Source organism: Periplaneta americana, chromosome 11 (genome assembly GCF_040183065.1).
Source record: "Periplaneta americana isolate PAMFEO1 chromosome 11, P.americana_PAMFEO1_priV1, whole genome shotgun sequence".
Classification (NCBI taxonomy): domain Eukaryota; kingdom Metazoa; phylum Arthropoda; class Insecta; order Blattodea; family Blattidae; genus Periplaneta; species Periplaneta americana.
Genome location: NC_091127.1, coordinates 74,096,069 through 74,116,608, shown reverse-complemented (window position 1 = coordinate 74,116,608; position 20,540 = coordinate 74,096,069). Strand labels below are relative to the sequence as shown.

The following is a 20,540-nucleotide window of genomic DNA, read 5'->3' as shown; positions in this document are numbered from 1 at the left end:
TATATAGTCGGCCTCGGTAGCGCAGTTGGTATAGCGCTGGCCTTCTATGCTTGAGGTTGCGGGTTCGATCCTGGCCCAGGTCGATGGCATTTAAGTGTGTTTAAATGCGACAGGCACATGTCAGTAGATTTACTGGCATGTAAAAGAACTCCTGCGGGACAAAATTCTGGCACACCAGCGATGCTGATATAACCTCTGCAGTTGCGAGCGTTGTTAAATAAATCGTAATTTCCATGAAATTATATATTTTTATTCAGTTCATTAATAATTGTTGAACTATACATAACTGTCATTGTATAGAAGTCGAATGTGTCTAAAAATTTAATATTTGTACTATGGAAATGTTCGTTAGCAGTGATTTGTTAATTGATGGAGTGAGGTAGTGTCCTTGAACTTCATTATGCATTCACACGACCTCTATTCATCAAAGTATTTTTGTACAGTCTGCCTAATCTTTTAATTAGTGCCCAAGACGTAGATTTGGCTGAGAGCTGAGGCTTGTGTGTAATTTAATTTACATGTGAGTATTAATTATCACGATTGTTGAAGAGAGTGAGCTTCAGAATTGAACAGTATCGCCTATAGACTACCTCTGCTTTTATGTGCCGAGTTTATTGTGATATAGCCTATCGATATTTATTTTTATTACAGTAAAAATAACACAAAGGCAAAGCAAATGTCCATCGGGCGAAAGAAGTTCAATATGGATCCAAAGAAAGGGATTGAGTACCTGATAGAACATGGCCTCTTGAAGAGCACAGCAGAGGATGTTGCCCAGTTCCTCTACAAAGGAGAAGGCCTCAACAAGACTGCCATTGGAGACTACCTCGGCGAGAAGAATGACTTCAATGAAAAAGTCCTGAAAGCGTTTGTTGAGCTCCACGACTTCACAGATCTTATCCTTGTGCAAGCGTTAAGGTAAGTAGTGTGTAATAGTATTTTTCTATGAGTTTTTACAAGATTAGCTAACAAGATCGTTCATAACGTCAGGTCGAAACTCCCTTCAAAGTTTGTACTTGGGTAAGTGTTGAAAAGAACAAGGTAACTTACCTAAAAAATATACTACTGGTGCAAACTGTAACACGAATTGATTTCAGATATAGTGTAAAATATTCACTTAACTAGGTTGTAAATAACCTTTCTACTCATTCTCGTGCCGAGGTCATGGAAAGGATGGGGCTCTACCTCCATGCCCCCCAAGAGCCTTCATGGCATATTACGGGGATACCTTTACCTTTTTACATGTTAGATGGCTTAATATGTAAGAACATGCTCATAATTTTACAAACATTTGGAGAAAGAGCAAGAATTGGCCACATCATGACTCAATTCTATCTCTACATAATTAAGCTGTCTATATATCCTATCTGAAAACTATATTACTGAGCATTACAACACATAATAATGAAATGCATAATATGATTGGGAAAATTAGACTTGGGGGAAACACGCGCAGAGGGAAAGGCTCTTTCTCCCTTCCACCACCTACTGTAGAGGAGATGTCATCGTGGTCTATGCGCGTACCATGTTTGGATCCGATCATACCAAACACGCAAGAGAGGAAGTCATATCAATGTTTAACTTATGTTTTACCTTCCCAGTAATATGAGGGGCAGTCAAATGAAAACAGGTCATCATGCGTATATCTCACAGCGGGAAAGTTGGTACCACTGGAATTTGATTGTTGAACTGACATCTGGTGGGGACTCGCGAAAGCACAGTTACAACTTCTGCTTACACATTAGTCGTTCGTTTATTGTGCTGGAAGTAGGTTAGAGACACTTGTGTTCACCCAACATTGCTAATGGAGGCAGGTAAAGAAGAACAGCGAGGTGTAGTGCGATTTTTGACTGCTGAAGAAGTAGAAGGACGAGAAATCCATCGTCTCATGTCTCCTGTTTATGGCGAACACAGCATGTCATGTTTGCTTGTACTGGAATTGCACAAGAGATTCCAAGAGGGACGCGTGTCACTGCAAGACGATGCTCGCCCAGGACAGGTTCATCGTGCCATCACTCCTGCTGTTGTTCCTGAGGTTGATGGTCTTATACGGGGAAATCGATGGATCGTCGTTTGGTTGAAATAAGTCACCATTCCGTACACGTCATTGTGATGAAGTACCTGCATTACTGAAAAATCTGCGCGCAATGGGTTCCACATCAGTTGACGGAGGAACAAAAAACAAATGGCTGCTTTAAGGAGTCACTTGCAACTATACCACAAGGAAGAGTATATATTTCTGTCCTGTATTGTTACTGGGAACAACTCGTTGTGTCACCATTTTGAACTGGAGAGCAAATGGCAGAGCCAACAATGGAAACACATGGATTCTCCCCCACCATAAAAGTCCAAAGCAATACACACAAGTTCTGGTAAAGTCATGTTGATATTCTTCTTCGATTCTAGGAATCCTCTGCTTGTTGAATTTCTCGAGCATGGTGCCACAATCAATGCACAGCATTATGAAGAAACTTTACGGATGCCCTGGAATGCTACCGAACAGTGTTATCCTTTTTCATGATAATGCTCGCCCACATACTGCCAACTCTGTGAGGAATATAGTTCAAAGATTTGGTTGGGAAACGCTTCAACTCTCCCCCTACAGCCCAGATCTCTCGCCATGCGATTTTCACATTTTTGTAGAGTTGAAGAAAGACATTCATGGACTTCATTTTGCATTGGACGAAGACGTGTGTGACTGGGTAAAGAACTGGTTAGATAGGCAGCCTAAAAGCTTTCTCAAGAATCGGATTGATCGTCTTGATTCGCAGTGAGATAAATGTATAAACAGTTTTGGAGATTACGTTTGAGATAATAAATGTTCTATTATACTTTTTGGCATTAGACCCATTTTCATTTGACTGTCCCTCATACAATTACTGAACCATAAATGGTTAAAACACTAAATAACAGCAATTTATGGAAGCAAACGCAATCAGTGTATTGGAAACATCGTGTTATCAGTTCCCTAACTAGAAGAATTTATGAAAAAGAAGGAATTCTTTCTACCTCTTCTTAGTGAAGACAATTCAGGCACTCTAAACATTGCAAGACATTAAAGGAAGATTTATTTAACTTAAAGTGTAACCCACATTCTAACTAGATCAGTGTCTGCTATGAGCTTTGTGTTGTACTACAGTTTAACATTCGTAAAAAATTCCGTAACCTTTGTGTCAGTAAAAATATAGATCGAAGACATTCTAATGTTTATATATTTTGTTATATAGACTTAATAGATGAGGAAAAGCAAGGGATTACTAAGACCTTTGTCGAACACGTGTGCTCCAGCAGCATAATGAAGGGTTACCTAAATACAGGTTCTGAGCTATTTTCTAAGCTGTTTTTTTGTTACTTATGCTTCGCATTAACAAGTAATTTTTTGTATACTTTTTCCTTGTAGTCTTTATCTGTGTACACTTTTCAAATGGGATTTCAGTTTAATAATACTACTCAAAAAAAAAAAAAAAAATGTCATACCTCTGCAATAAAAATAGATGATTCTTAACGAAAAAGTTGCGCTGATTTTTAAAATTGCCATAGAAATCTTCTATCCTGTCAGATTAAAAAGATATAAACACATTTAGAAACTCTCATGGTTTCAGATAAAATATTATGTTAGATTAACTCTTAGGATATAATGATGTATTCATGCTTGGTTAAGATTAATTCATAACTGTAGTTTTATATGCCATATTTGGGCCATATTTTAAGGAAACATATCTGCAACTTTGCTTAAAAGTGTTTGGTAGAATGTGATTTTGTCTTGTACTCCTCCCTGCTCTCCCTCACAAGAAACCAACAGTAATCCCCCATCATTACTGGATGGAAATGACTTGATGAAATCGTTCCCCTTGTTCATCACTAGGCATCACCCAGATTTTCTGGGGGGGGGGGGGGGAGAAATTCAAATATGAATGAAGGAAATGGATTTTCAAAGACATTCGACAACCCTTGTTTTTGTAGCATTTCAACAAATTTGACACCAAAGTTTTATAGTTCTCTTCTTTTGTGTTTTCAAGAAAACCACGCACAACACTTTTAAATGATCGTCAAGCTGCTAATTCAGCCCGTTTGTAAATTTTTCTGAAATATTTAGTCCTCCATAAGTTTTCTGATTTGAGATCCAATAAAAATCCCTTCTTTTAATTTTCCCCATGTTAACTGTGGAAATTTGCCCTGTAAATATGCAAATCCACTGCCTTAACAAAATTCATCAACCCAAGTTTTTTGTGTAAGGGAGGAAGAAGAATCTTATCAGGCTGAACCAATGAAGTTTCTTTACATTACTTTCTCCCGGAACATATTCCTGCCACTTGTCCTACTATTGTACCACGTAATGTTTTTCTGTAGCAGGGCTGTCCCACAAACACAAAAAAACTATTTTGTGATGTCCCCTTGCAAACCAAGCAGCAAACCGATTACTTTAAGGTCACCACATATCTTCCAACAATAAACCTCATATTTTAAAACACGCACAATCTTAGTATACTTTCATAACTTTCTTTAAGACCTACAGAATGGAAAACCGAAACAGATGGAAATTCGTTACAATTATGAAGTAATTTTTGTGCACAATATTGAATTAAAGCTCCCTATGACATTCCTCCCTTAGATTACTATATGGTTACTCCTACGTACTTACAGGGTGGTGCACGAAATGTTGAAAATAATCCTGGGCATGACAACCCATAGAGGGCCAAGGCCGACCAGCCAACTGTTGGCATCAGGTCCACATGCCTCGAGAGGTGAACTATCATCCAACCAATATGAGGGTATCGTGTGGTTAGCATGATGATCCCCCTCCAGCCGTTGTAGCTGATTCACAGAACTGGATTTTACTATCTACCGTATCTCCCAAATTCATCATGATGCTGGTTGGGCACTCGTCCTTACACTGGCTGAAATCTCATGAGGAAATTTCTTCCCTCATGAGGACACGAGTAATGCGAGTCCAGGAATGAAGTTTTAGACTCCGACACTATGGTGTGGAACTACGAAATGTTGAACCATTTATATTTAATTTTGTGTCTATATTTAGGCCGAATAAGCTTACAAACTATATAAATTTGAAAGCATAAAAAAACGAAAATTTATTTTTAATGGAGGACAGTTTCAATATGACCATTATGTGTTACACCATGTCTTCAAGATGAACGACGTTCACATTCTGCAACTGCTGAGAACAGATTTTCATTAATCTTGTGCTGCACAATTGCACGATGTGGGTTTTGAGTTGCATTAGTGTATGAGGATCCTGACTGCACATTTTATCTTTTAAGAGTCATCAAATGGAGTCTATAGATACTGTTTTTAGCAGGAGCCCACCTTGCATTGTATGGAAATTTTTGTGTGTAAGATATCAGTCTTATCGATTTCATGTTAAAAATGATCAACTTTGCTCTTTACTCTGCAGCAGCCATCTTTTGAACTAATGCCCTCTACTCTAGAGGACTTTCCATAAACCACCGCATTTATGCGCAAAATTTGAAATATTTAGCTATAACAGTATGACCATAATGTTGAAAACAAATGATTCAACATTTCGTGTACCTCTCCATATATTAAAAGCGTCTTTTCACCATTTTGGTAATTCGTAAATTTTATATCTGCAGTTGATAAAAATATTCCCTGAATTAAATATATTTTGTGTTTTCAGGCAATTTCTGTGGAGTTTTCGTCTACCTGGTGAAGCTCAAAAGATAGATCGTATGATGGAATGCTTTGCACAAAGATACTGCCAGCTCAATCCTAACATTTTCACAAATACAGGTGCGTAATTAAACTTGTATAGCAACATAAACTCTCTTCTTAAATACATTTTTTAAATTATAAAACAAAATAACTTAGATATTTGTTTTCCTGCCTTTTCGTAGCTTTTATGGAAGAAATTGTTAATATTGTCAAATGAAGTTGTGGACATGTTGTGACAAATTTATGTCAAATTTAATACCCATGTTGGATCCGATAAGCTGTGTTGAATTATCAAATGTTTTTCATATAAGACCGTCATGAACTTACCTGATTTGATGTAATAGTTAAATATTTTATTTCATGATAAACGTTTTCGGTTTTTAAAAAACATCATCAGATCATCATTAACCCTTAAAATGAACCGTTTTACATTATAAACAATGAAAGACAATGGGTTACATAAAGGTAAATCATCTTGAAGGTGTGAGATCATACAAAAGGATGAATATTATAAAACATTAAATGTATATAAAAGTTTAGAATTGTTAAAATATTAAAATCAAGCAATGGGATCCAATATGAAAATTATGTGGTATGAACAGCATGCGCTTCCTTGCGATTATATGTAAAAGGTATTTTGCAATTGTATATAATAGATGTCATATATATGTAAAAGGTATTTTGCAATTGTATATAATAGATGTCATATAATCGCAAGGAAGCGCATGCTGTTCATACTACATAATTTTCATATTAGACCCATTGCTTGATTTTAATATTTTAACAATTTTGAACTTGTATATATATTTAATGTTTTACGATATTCATTCTTTTGTATGATCTCACACTTTCAACATGATTTACCTTTATGTAATCCATTGTCTTTCATTGTTTATAATGTAAAAACTGTTCATTTTAAAGGTTAATGATGATCTGATGATGTTTTATAAAAAACCGAAAACTTTATCATGAAATAAAATATTACACTTTTATATGAAATCAGATAAGTTTATGACTGTCTTATATGAAAAACATGGCAAAAATGTAACACGGCGAACGCCAGTAGGGGAAATTATCCCCACCCGCGCTGCTCGGCACCTCGCTCGCATTCTCTCTCTCTCTACTGTCTGTCCCGCTTCGATGGATCATTGCCTTCCACGAGACTAATCACACACAACAGAGTGAAAGACCTCATCATGCTGAAAATGAACAGAAATAAATATTTAACGAAATAGTATTAGATCTATTTCAGTATTGTTGTGTTTAGTCAACTGTCCAAAGGTCTGAACCTCACAAGTGAAACCAAGAAGACACCACTTTAGAGGCAATTAGGCCAGGAGATAACGGAGTAGGGTGACCAGTTTCTTTCTCCTTCCATTGCGATGGATGGTGAAATAAAACATTTTATAGGGTACAGCACAATGTTGAACAACCAGGATTATAATGTTCAGTGACAATGTGTTGTATTTAATATAATATAATAATGTATTTATATAATAATAATAATAATAATAATAATAATAATAATAATAATAATAATAATAATAATAATACAGAACACTTCCAGGACGATGCGTCCACAGCAGTACATCCATCAGACAATTTGTCCACTATCTCACGTCCACAGCTATTTTGCCCAAGGAAATTAGCCCAGCTAACGTTTCTTTCACCAAAAAATTTGTCCATTAATCGGTCAAGAATTATTGTATCCATAATTTTTTCCAAATTTTTCTTTGTTCACTAGTTTCTGTGCCGACTAAATATTTTGTCCTCGAATATTTTGTTCATTTTTGAGTAACGAGTACTTCCAATATGCAATTTAAAAAAAAAAAAAGGTTGCTATGGAAATGTATTTAATTATTTTGTTGTATAATAATGTTCATTTCTATGGAAATATGTAGTTCATTGGTTCAGTATTAAATTCTGAAGTAAGTGAAAACTTTTAAAATGGCTTATATGATAACAACAGTAAGAGGATGGGACATGCTAGTCCACAACAATTATACTTACCACTTTCATTCACATTATTATTATTATTATTATTATTATTATTATTATTATTATTATTGTAGTAGTGGTAGTGGTATAGTAGTAATATTAATTTTAAACCATTTATGCAAATGGACAAGCAGAAATATTGGGCACAATGTACTGGACGAGACAATAAAATGGACAACTTAATAAAGAGAACAAAGATAAATGCAGGACATAATAATATGTGGACCAAATTTTCAGAAGAAAAAATAGTACAATGGACATTTAAACTGTGGACGAAATAATAGTGGACATAAAACACCAGAGGACGAAAAAATATAGTGGACAGAATATCAAAGGGATGTACGAAACAGTGGACGAAATATCCGTGGACATAGCGTCTCGAAACCTACAGAACATATTGTCGTGTGAATGCAAGAACTAGGTAACTCGAAATTTGCGTTTTTTAGTTACCTCTTTTATAACATAGCAAAAATCGCACAAAATGTAATGCAAGAACTTGGTAACTGATCGAACGATACCAGTGACATCTATTTTCCAATATAACAAATAGGTGAATGAAAACGAGACATATTCCTTAGTGCAATAAATAAGTAAATAGGCAATGTCACAAAATATGAAAAATCAAGTTACCTAGTTCTTGCATTCACACGACGAATTATAATATAGAATAATACATCAGACTACAGAATATAATTACAACAATAAAATATAAATAAAATAATACATCAATATAAAAAAGTAGATATAATAATATCAGTAAAATTTGTGGACAGAATGAACAGCGCTTGTGTTCAGTCTCAGTTCTAATATAATATGCTGTGAATATAAATTTAGCTTTAATTAATTTAATTAATTGTAATATATTGTGACAGAATGTTAACTAAGGAAGATAAGTTTCAAGTATGTTTCTTTACCTACTTCTGCTTTTGCCTCACCTTCACAATTGTGTAATAGATATATAATTTCGATGGTCTTGTGATAACCATGCTGCAAATACCGTTGAGTTTGAAGTTTGCAAGTTGAACCTGGCTCAATGCGATGGATTTTTAACATTCTTAGATAGCTTCTTCTGGAAGCGAAGTGAAGCTGGGTGACCAGTGTCATAGATTTATGGCACATAAAAGAGAATCCTGACTTTGATATAGAACTCACAGCAAAATTTGCCCTCCATTTCTAACCCATGTTGAAATTTGGATCTAGCACAATACGTCCATTATCAGTGTTCTTAGTATTTATGAGCTTGCTTTACCCTCGAATCATAAACTGTACTATACCATACCAAGTTTCAAACATGTCTGAAAAACTCTAACATGATTCTTCATCTGACAGTTCAGCTACATCGAAAGTAATCCCAGTGTTGTAAATAGATTTCATGCAATAATGTCATCGAATTCTGTCTAGATTGATTCTATATTAGTTATAGTGTGCGAAAACCTTATACTCGTTAATAAACAGCGAAGTATATGTTAAAGAAGCACTAAGTGTAATTTGAAGTCTTATTTTTCGCTCCTTTGTCGAGGGAGGAAGAAAATAATAAGCCTACAGCAAACTTACAATAAGCCTTCTTGGTTTTCCTTAACTGTGTGTTCCTTATTGCATGTAGAGAGGGAGAGAGAGAGAGACACCTTTCATATTGACAACAAATTTATATAACAACTTAGGTTTATTAGAAATATGATTAAACTATGGTGAACTGTTGCGATGAAAAATACAAATTCGAAGAAGACAAAAATCGCATCAAAAATGCGAAATATACATATTAAGAAATTTGAGAATGAATTGTTGCATGTTTTACTTGGGTGTTTTATTCTAGGAAACAATTTTATTACAACAAACTTCTAACATCATTTAGAAATGAAAATAGAAGAGAATTCTTCATAAAAGTATTTCACTATTAATGATAATTGAACCAAGTAATCGTATCGAAGTTCTGAAAATTAGAGACGAAGTACCAAAGCTTGAAGGATTAAAATTCAATGTGTTTTCATTTACAGTCGCAATAGTGATTGATCAGACCTTTCCAATTCCAGGGATGTTTGCTATTATAATGTGTCAATGAGTATACCTGTTCACATCTTTAACATACTACTCTATGTAGTTCTAGATACAGTACATTGAGATTGAGTGTAGAATTTAGGACATATGTGCGAAAAGTAATTTAAGGCAGGGAAAGCTTTGAAATTGTGGTAAAATAGTGATGATCATCTTGAAACTATGGTAATTAATGATTACTGTACTTTTTGTTACAGACACTTGCTATGTACTGTCTTTCGCTATCATTATGCTGAACACAAGTTTACACAACCCCAGTGTGAAGGATAAGCCCACTGTAGAGCAGTTCATATCTATGAATCGAGGAATAAATAATGGAGGAGACTTGCCACAGGAACTCCTCGTTGTAAGTATGAGTGTACACAGATGTGTGCACATTCCACCCATGTATGTATGCTCAGGGAAAGAAAAAATGACTGGTTTGAACACATCATCTTAGTCGCCATATAGTACAACTGTACTACCAAATTTTGCCTATTGTTTTTCCTCCCATATTTTTATGATGAACCTAACTTTGTTCTGCCATTATCTGTTTCTAATGTAGATAATGATATAAATCACGAAACTTTCAGATACACGAATTTAACAATGAATCATTTTCTAGGTGTCTGCAATGTTCTCTGCACATACATGGCAAAGATTTGTAGTCGAAGTGTGTGGTAGTTCAGTGGTGTAATGTTTGACTAGTAAACAAACATTATTCTGTCGTGTTCAAGTCCTGTTCATTGCTTGGTTTGTAGGCTGTGCGCCAGTACCGGGTTTCCCCTTCTCCCTTCCTCATCTTCATCATCATCCTCACCCATTCCCTACACTACACTTACACGAACACTTAACATTACTCAACATAGTACACGACATAACTCTTCACAGATACACATCATGCATAATGTGGCCCGCCGAAGTGGTGTGCAATTTGAAAATGGGTCACAGCCCTGCCATCTATCCACAGTATGCGGAACCCGAATCACGCAAAGTGAAGTGGGTAGGCATTAGACACACACAAACGCCCACTCGCACAAACACACACTTTTTTGTTATAAGTTTATATTTAGTTTCACGTGATATTAATTTTATTCCACTATCACTGTAATAAAATTTTGCCCAGTTTCTGACTTATTAGTGTAGCAATGTATATTTCTAACAACTATTTCATTCATTCATAGTGTTCTGCCCAAGGAGAGATCTTTCACTGCAAACCGAGCATTCTCCAGTCATTCCTATTTTCTGCCTTCCTCTTAGTCTCCACATATGATCCATATATATTAATGTCTTCTATTATTTGATTTCTTTTGCCCTGAATTCGTCTCCCGTTCACCATTCCTTCCAGTGCATCCTTCAGTAGGCAGTTTCTTCTCAGCCAGTGACCCAGCCAATTCCTTGTTCTCTTCCTGATCAGTTTCAGCATTATTCTTTCTTCACCAACTCTTTCCAATACAACTTCATTTCTTATTCTGTCTGTCCATTTCACACGCTTCATTCTTTCCATGTTCACATTTCAAGTGCTCCTAGTCGCTTGCCTTCACTTCGTCGTAATGTCCACGTTTCTGCCCCACACAATATTACACTCCACACAAAGCACTTCACTAGTCTCTTCCTTAGTTCTTTTTCCATAGATCCGCAGAAGATGCTCCTTTTTCCATTAAAAGCTTCCTTTGCCATTGCTATCTTCCTTTTGACTTTCTGGCAACAGCTCTTGTTACTGCAACAACTATTTAATAGGCTATTAAACATGCTACTCTGACCCCCCCCCCCCCAGAAAAAAAAACTTATGTATTATAAACAATCTCCCAATTGACTGACACTACATCAGTGTGCTTCTGAGCGACTTATGTTGTTTTGTGGTGTATTTGTTATTGTTAGCAATCAATGATTGACTGGTTATTGTCAGAACACTTACTTATATCACGATTTATAACGTAGCTGTGCCTCACTATAAGCAGTCCATTCGTGAACAGGTGATTGCTTTGGCCAAAAATGGAAATATTTCAAGTCCAGATGCATCTTGTTGCTGTGAAATTCTGCTCGCACCAGTCGACAGGGCTTCTGGGATTTCTAATCATCAACGAGGTTTGGAAATGTGGCATGTTTCAACCCAAGCTCAAGACGTCATGCTGGGGAAACTGGCTCGAAAAAATTCATTCCTCAATATTCTGACCAACTGAAACACATCACAGTAATTTTTCCTAAGTTCAAAAACTGTGAGTAATGTCTGAAGGTTGCTGGTCTTAGATGTAGAAGTGTGGCTGTGAAAGGAAGAGACCAACAGAGTATCAGCTTGCATTCACTCAAGATTATGTGGATCGAAACTGAAAAAATGGAACAGTATAAGTTTTTAGATCTGCAGAGACCTGATACAATGCAAAATATGTGAAAGCAGAAAGAGTATGCACACTCTGGTCGCATTTTTGTATTTGTGTGGGAGTGGCTGTGATCATGGCGGGAGATATCTGGTGGATCCTGAGGGAAACCATAACAATATCGCTACAATATATTAATTCCTTGCCATTTCAAGACTGCAAATGCAGATATGAGCATCTTTAGTGTGGAGAAAAGACTTACGGATGCCGTGTGGGTCCACCAGCTGCCACATACATCATGCAGAATTTCAGGACTTGCCGCCACTGAACAGAGATAACTTGTTAAAATGGGAGAGAAGGGCTTCTAGCGTGGGATGTGTTAAAGACACAAACACACACTTGGCGAGGAATTTGTGCTGCTGTCAGTGGCTGAGTCATTGACTCGATCGCCAATAAAATCAACAAGAAAATGTGCCTCAAGAGTTGCAAGTACCGCGATCAATAATGTGTGATCAGTGATCACGTAAAGGAAGTCCTAAAATGAAAGCTTTTCATCCTGTGGCTGTCAATGAATTAACAAATAGAAATTTGGACAGGTGCCGGACTGCATGTACCTTGTTGCTGCAAAAATTTTCAAGACTTATGAGGCAGAAGGAATTTTCCTCACTGACGATTGTGCTATTTTCCTTAATTCCCGAAGTTGAAAGATCTTCTTCTGGACTAAAAACAATCTCCACTTTTATTAAGAAACTGAAAAACTCCTTCGCATGTGATACTGACGTCTTTGATGCACAACAGATACATTTCCACTCATAAATATAACATAACAGGTGTAGCGGTATTTTTTGCCCATCCTGTACATTTCCACTCATATAAATATAGTATAACAGGTGTAGTGGTATTTTTGCCCACTCTTTACATTCATTACGCATTCGCGCACGCACAGATAAATTGATAAATATTAGTAAGAGAGAGAGAGATTGATGAATATTAGTAAGAATATACCTAATGCTCATGCTTTGCTAGCAATAGAAACAAGAAGCATGATAGTTGAGCAACAATTTGACGATGTCGATGACAACGATAATTGTGATCATCATCATCATCATCATCATCATCATTATTTCAACAAAAATATAATGTTAAATTATTTAACTTGCATTATTTTGTTTCAGAGCTTATATGAAAGTATAAAGACTGAGCCATTCAAAATTCCAGAGGACGATGGTAATGACCTCATGCACACATTTTTCAATCCTGATAAGGAGGGTTGGTTGTGGAAGCAAGGTAAGTACAACCATACAACAACTTTTGTTTACATAAATTGTTTTTATTGATAATGTAATGTAAAATTGCTACCCATATTTTTTTTGTGCTGAATGTCATTGATGAATAATATTTCTCAGCAAAGATGTTACTTTTTTCACGTAATAGATATGAAATTTTAACAAATATATTATGTAGGTAGTTTTTTTAGAATTAAATAATTTACAGTTAATCCTCGAATTCATAACCATTATTAAAGAATAAAACGGATGCTGCTGCATGATGAATATGATTTGTCTCTCCTGTTGGTGAGGAGACATAATGTTCATTGCAGAATGTTCTATGCACAAAAATGTCCACATCTTATTGTCCTGCACTATATCTGCCAACCCAAAAGGAAAGGTCCATCGCTGGAAACGTCCACAAGGCAACTAGTCCATACCAAAATGTGTCCACATGTTCAAAATATCCATGTATTAATGCAATTTCAGTATGGTGCTGTGACCGAGGAAACTGCTGCAACAGTAGACATAATAATGAAGTGGAAAAGTAATTAACACAACGTAACTATAGTAACTGGAATTCTGAAAAATGTTCAGTCATGGCTGAAGATGTAACATCATAAAAAGGGAAGAAAATTCTAGTGCTAGATGGTTATATGTATAATTTCCACTCAAAGAGTAAAAATGAAGAGTTTTTTTTTTTTAACTGGGGATGTGTAAGACTAACATATAACGCTCACTGCACAACAAATAACAACATTGAAAACATTAACGTCAGAAGGAATGGCAGAGGAAATCAAAAACATTTGCTTGACCTTTAACATGATTAAAAAATGCAGCTACTATGCGAGGACATGATGCACCAATTCGAATAATTCGTGATGTTCTGGTTTACTGGAGAGAAATGACATAACCAGAATGGTGAATAGACGCAGAACCGGATGTGACCTCGAAATGTTTTAGCTTGGTATTGAAAATAGTTGCACGGGAGCCTTTCCTATTTGAGCAGGAGGAATGATGTAATTTTCTTAACTTGATGAAATCTTGTAAATTCTGTAACTTCTTATTACTCAATGGTGTAATTTTCTTATCATTATCTAATTGAGTAAATTCTGTCTCTCCCCACTTACTTTCATATTTCATTAATAAATTTTTGCCACAACTGCTATTAAAATAGTTGACATTATTGCGTGGACATTTTGGCTTAAGAAAACTGGACATATTTTTAGTGTGGACATTTTTGTCTTTGGATCTATATTTAGTGTGGACATTTTTGTCCTTGGACTAAATATCGACTGGACATTCATGCAATGGACATTGTACAATGGACATTATATCCTGTTGAGCACGTAACAGTGTATCATATCCAAACTGGATAGATTAGAAACATAGATAGTTGTTTTGTTAGTCAACTGTCCGAAGACAGGTTGGAACCTCATAAAAGGCATCAATAAGGTATCAATTATGAGGCAACTAGTCAAGAAATAATGAGGTAAGGTGGCCAGTTCTTTTCCCTTCCATTGCATACATCAGTGACTAGTAATATATTTGACTAAGCAGATTTAAGATGTATACAAACAATTTTTCTTCCTCTGACACATATCATCAAGTGAGATGTACTGCCTGATAATAGATGTACATCTCAGTGAGAGCCTCAGTCAGAGATGAAATTTTCTTTCCTTTGAGGAATACTTAAATATTTTTTCATTTCCTGTACTCAAAGAAAGTTGGTACAAGAAATTAAAAAAGACTTGAGTATTCCTCAAAGGAAAGAAAATGTGTTAATGAAAGATAACCCATTAAATACTATCCATATAGAAAACAATGTAGCCCTATGGACGATGTTAAAAATCTGAAACAGATAAACTAGTTCTGAAGACTCTGACTGTAGAAACAATTGAGACAAGGTCACATAAGGAGTGGTCACAAATTTATACAAACAATTCTCTTAAATCACATTCAAGAGAAGCAAGAGCTGGAGGAACATATCCTCTCTTTTCATTTTACAATGCTGTAGGAGAATATACATCAAATTTTGAAGTAGAAGTTACTGCTATTTATCTGCCTATAAATTCCAGAACACTGTCATATTTTGAGATTCAGAGGGATTCGGGAGGAAATTAAATGCACAATAAGTATGGGAAATGCCTGCTGTTATTCTGTTGAGAAGCTTTTGTCATCTAGTCTGCTCCAAAATAGCTGAAAGTTAGAATTTATAAAATAGTTATATTACTGATTGTTCTGTATGGTTGTGAAACTTGGATTTTTATTTTGAGAGAGGAACAGAGGTTAAGGGTGTTTGAGAATAAGGTGCTTAGGAAAATATTTGGGGCTAAGAGGAATGAAGTTACAGGACAATGGAGAAAGTTACACAGCACAGAACTATACGCATTGTATTCTTCACATGACATAATTAGGAACATTAAATCCAGATCTTTGAGATGGGCAGGGCATGCAGCACATATGGGCGAATCAAGAAATGCATGTAGAGTGTTAGTTGGGAGGCTGGAGGGAAAAATACCTTTGGGGAGGCCGAGACGTAGATGAAACGATAATATAAAAATGGATTTGAGGAAGGTGGGATATGATGGTAGGGACTGGATTAATCTTGCTCAGGATAGTGACTGATGGCGGGCTTATGTGAGGGCGGCAACGAAACTCCGGCTTCTTTAAAAGCCGCAAGTAAGCAATACAGTGTTAGCATAATAAATAACAATGGAAGAACAAATAATAATAATAATAATAATAATAATAATAATAATAATATATTCTTAGAAATTAAAATGGAATAACTTCATGAGAGTGATAGCTGCCCATTAAAAGATACATAAATTGAAATATCCTCAGGACTAGGAGAGTTGGCGGTGCACAACTTCTAATCACTAAATTGTGCACCAGTCTGCTTGGGTTAAATCCCAAATATGTCTGCAGTGCATATGAAGAGAAGGCATATGTCACTGTTGATAATGATTCGTCCGTCAGATGGGAATGTTAAGCCTGGCAGCCCGGTCGGTGCTCTTCGACAGACATAAGCAATATGCCGGCACTGGGTTTCCCCTTCTCCCTTCCTCATCTTCATCATGATCCTCCTCACACATTTCCTACACTACACTTACATGAACACACATGCACTCACCCTAGTACACGACATAACTCTACACAGATAAACATCATGCATAACATGGCCCGCCGAAGTGGTGTGCAACTTGAAAATGGGTCACAGTCCTGCCATCTATCTGCAATATGCAGAATCCGAATCACGCAAGTGAAGTGTTTAGGCATTAGACACACACACATACACATTAAAATGTTATCTTGTTTGGATTGCTCAGTAGGCTGTATCTTTATGGTAATCCTTAGAAAGGGCAGCTATAACTTTTTGTTATCTCTCTCTAATAATAATAATAATAATAATAATAATAATAATAATAATAATAATGATGATAATGATAATGATAATAATAATAATAATAATAATGATGATGATGATGATGATAATATAATAATAATAATAATAATACATCTGTTGTATGACAGTTCATTGAGAGCTAAGCCCATCAGCGAATTGCCATCTGTGTAGAGGTGAATGGTGATCTAATCATTATGGGGTAAGGTAATTAATCCCTGCTAAAAATAAACTGAAGTTGCTTTCCAAACAACCCTCGTACTTTCAATCGTGATAATCTTTTTTTTTTTTTTTTTTTGCACCCGGGAGCATTTTTCACCTCACTATTTCGGCTGGTAGATTTATAGTAGATAAGTGTTATCATCTTTCTTGTATTTAGGTTTGTTGATTTCAAAGTGAAAGTGGACGTTTTTTAAGGATCTGATGGACTTACTGTATTGAGGGTAATGCTCTTGCTCTACCCTGCATTTTGAGCAAACATTGTTTACAAGTGTTATAAGAGAATTTGTAAATGTTACAGGTGGACGTTACAAGAGTTGGAAAAGACGATGGTTCATCCTGAATGATAACTGTCTGTACTACTTCGAATATACAACTGACAAAGAACCTCGAGGCATCATCCCGTTAGAGAATATTCAGGTGCGAGAAGTGAGTGACCGACACAAACACCACTGCTTTGAGCTGTATGCTAGTGGCTCAGACTTCATCAAAGCCTGTAAAACAGACAGTGAAGGCAAAGTTGTTGAAGGTGAGTTTGAAGCTCGTTGTAATCTAGAAACCTATGGAGTTAGTTACATCTCAACACATTTTATTTAGACACACCTCTAACATGAATTATTAAAATCATGTCATCTTCACATTAGTTGAATATCCTATGAACACCGTCGAGTGTTTGCGAAGGTATAATAAAAACCATTATGCATAGATTTCTAGACACGATATGTCGAATTGTTGCAGCTCGTGGTTTCAAAATTGAGGAAGGATGTAAATGAGAACATATCACCTGTAAATTGTTGGGAGTTTTATGTTCATTTATTCGTTTATTTGTATATTTATTCTCATAAGTAGATAATTGCAACAGTAAAGTTACTTCTTATTATATTAATTATAACATTAGCACGAGATTTACCTTAATAGCCACCGGTGTGGCTCATTCGGTTATAGCGCTTGCCTGCCGGTCTGAAGTTGCACTCGGGCGCGGGTTGATCCCCGCTTGGGCTGATTACCTGGTTGGGTTTTTTCCGAGGTTTTCCCCAACCATAAGGTGAATGTCAGGTAATCTATGGCGAATCCTCGCCCTCATCTCGCCAAATATCATCTTGCTATTACCAATCTCATCGACGCTAAATAACTTCGTAGTTGATACAGCGTCGTTAAATAAATAACCAACTTTACCTCAATCATTTTACATCACAAACACCAACCACATCTACAGCAACATAGACACAGACATGGAAATTCTATATCTCCAATCGAAAAACACGAAATATATTTATTTATTTAATCTGATAAGGCCTTCTCTCCCATCCTCCGAATAGCACACACAAATACAAAAAAACACCCGTATCAAATCCTCAACACACAACTCAATTTCAGAACACACACACTATTTGACTCCACATTACATTACACAAACGCACCCCCACAGGATACGGAATCAGAAGGTGCCAAGACCACCCAGTTCTGATGATGGCCCCCAGGCCGAACCTAGTCGATAAGGTAACCTAGTTAATTAACACGTGAAAGCATATACATACTTCATATTCCGAAATTAATTCATTTCTTTGTAGATGAAGTTGGCCCATCTCTCTTTCTGTGCTGCAGACTAATGTAGATCTATGACATGTTCATAGAATCTCACTGGTTCCAACAACTTCTTTGCATTGGAACATATTGCAAGTGCACAAAAAGTTGGTTTCCTTTCATTGCATTTCATACCAAAGTTTTCATCATTTTAGAATAGAGAAGCATTGTTCTGCTTTTCCAGTGGTTTTTGAAATGATCACTATGATTTGTAAGTTTTGTTTTCACACAAAGTTCAGTTCACAACTTAAAAACACATGAATGATTGTATTAATCTCAACATACTGACGAGTCCATTATACACGAAAGTCTCACTTTTTGTTTTTGCTATGAATATACATCTCTATCTCTCTTTAAGGTACCGGTAACCGGTAACCGGACATACACTTTTGAAGGGGTTGATAAGACGTACATTCACATTAGAATCAGCATCAAAATGACAATAGAAGAAAAAGCACTGATTCAATATGAAAAACTTATTAGATTACCAGGAAACAATTGGCATTCATACAGTCCTCTCTGTAGATTGAAAACTCAAAAAAGTTTCATATCCATTGTTCAAGAATTAAAACAGAAAATCAATATCCCGAATTTAAAAGAAAACCTACAAGTTAAACCAAACCCTTTAACTGTATTAAATATAGAATATAATCTAAATTTAACAGAAGAAATACTGAAATCAGAAGTAAACACTGAAATACTAAAACAATTGTCTTTAGAGACAATTAATATTAGATACCCTCCACAAAACTGGCTTCATTTATACACTGACGGATCCTTGATCTCCAGAGAACAAGGTGCCGGTGCAGGTGTTATGTGCTGTCTCTTCTCACTTTATAGATCTCTTGGGTATGGAACAACAAGTTTTGATGGAGAAATCATTGCAATAAGTGAATGTCTCAGGAATCTTCTATGCCACATCAGTAAATTTAAAAATGCAGTTACATTGTCAGATTCCAAAGCAGCTATTCTATCAATAGTCTCTAAACACACACCTTCATCTCAAACAGCAGAAATAACTAAAATGCTCTCTCAATTAATATCACTCAATAAAAGAATTGTATTCCAATGGATACCATCCCATTGTGGAATCCTGGGAAACGAGAATGCGGATGCTTTAGCAAAGAAGGGCAGCACTGCTACTTATAGACCTGTTACTAAATCTACGTATTACTCTGTAAAAAGATTTATTAAATCTACATACTTAGACTTCAACAAACAAAATTTTATAACACAATCCCAAGGGAAAAAAGGAACTCTCTGCATCAAAATCCACAGTTAATTCCCGATTTACCACGAAAATCGTCTGTAGCTGCATTTAGATTGGCAACAGGCCATGATTGTTTGGCCAAACACCTGCATAGAATTGGAATATATCAGTCCCCTAACTGTCCATTGTGCAACTCAAACCAAGAAATGGATTTGGAACACCTCAAAATCTGTGCTTCAGTGGCTGGTCATGATAATATCTTTGAAAAATATTGGAGTGCAAGAGGTCAAATGACTTTATTGTCAAACGCCTGGCATTAGAAAACAACAACAACAACAACAACATTAGAATCTGAGCCTTCGTTTCAATAAGTAATAATCAAACCTAATTGAAATCACACCTCCCAGTTTTAATATTAGTATTATATATAAAAGGAAAAATAGAATCCTACCAACCGCAAAGGAATAAACGTCAATGCCATATTGTCTGTACGGGAAATGAACAATAATATTAGCAAAGAACAGATTGACTTTCAAACGGGCTGGTCCTGTACAGATAATTTATTTACATTGCAGCAACTTATAGATAAAATGAAAGAAATAGGAAAGACACCTGTGTTTTTTTTATTGATCCACAAAAAAGCTTATGATCCCATTCCACGAATTGAACTGTGGAAGGTTCTGAATAACACAGGAATAAACAGAAATATTGTAGGGACAATTAGGGAAGTGTATACAGAAACTGTACTGTGTTAAATAGGACCATAAATTTTTCAACGTGTTCTCCACCACAAGAAAATCGAAGCACTGCTTCAA

The 20,540-nt window shown here is 35.9% G+C and overlaps 1 protein-coding gene across 4 annotated transcripts in view; it reads left to right on the top strand.

Moving 5' to 3' along the window:
• step (cytohesin steppke) overlaps positions 1-20,540 on the top strand; it is a 371,199-nt gene that overhangs the window by 330,739 nt on the left and 19,920 nt on the right. For all 4 annotated transcript variants that reach the window (XM_069839622.1, XM_069839620.1, XM_069839624.1 and 1 more), the window contains 5 exons: positions 652-918; positions 5,657-5,769; positions 9,939-10,087; positions 13,214-13,325; positions 17,233-17,460. In XM_069839622.1, coding sequence (XP_069695723.1) covers positions 652-918; positions 5,657-5,769; positions 9,939-10,087; positions 13,214-13,325; positions 17,233-17,460 — 869 coding nt within the window. The remainder of the gene's footprint in view (positions 1-651; positions 919-5,656; positions 5,770-9,938; positions 10,088-13,213; positions 13,326-17,232; positions 17,461-20,540) is intronic.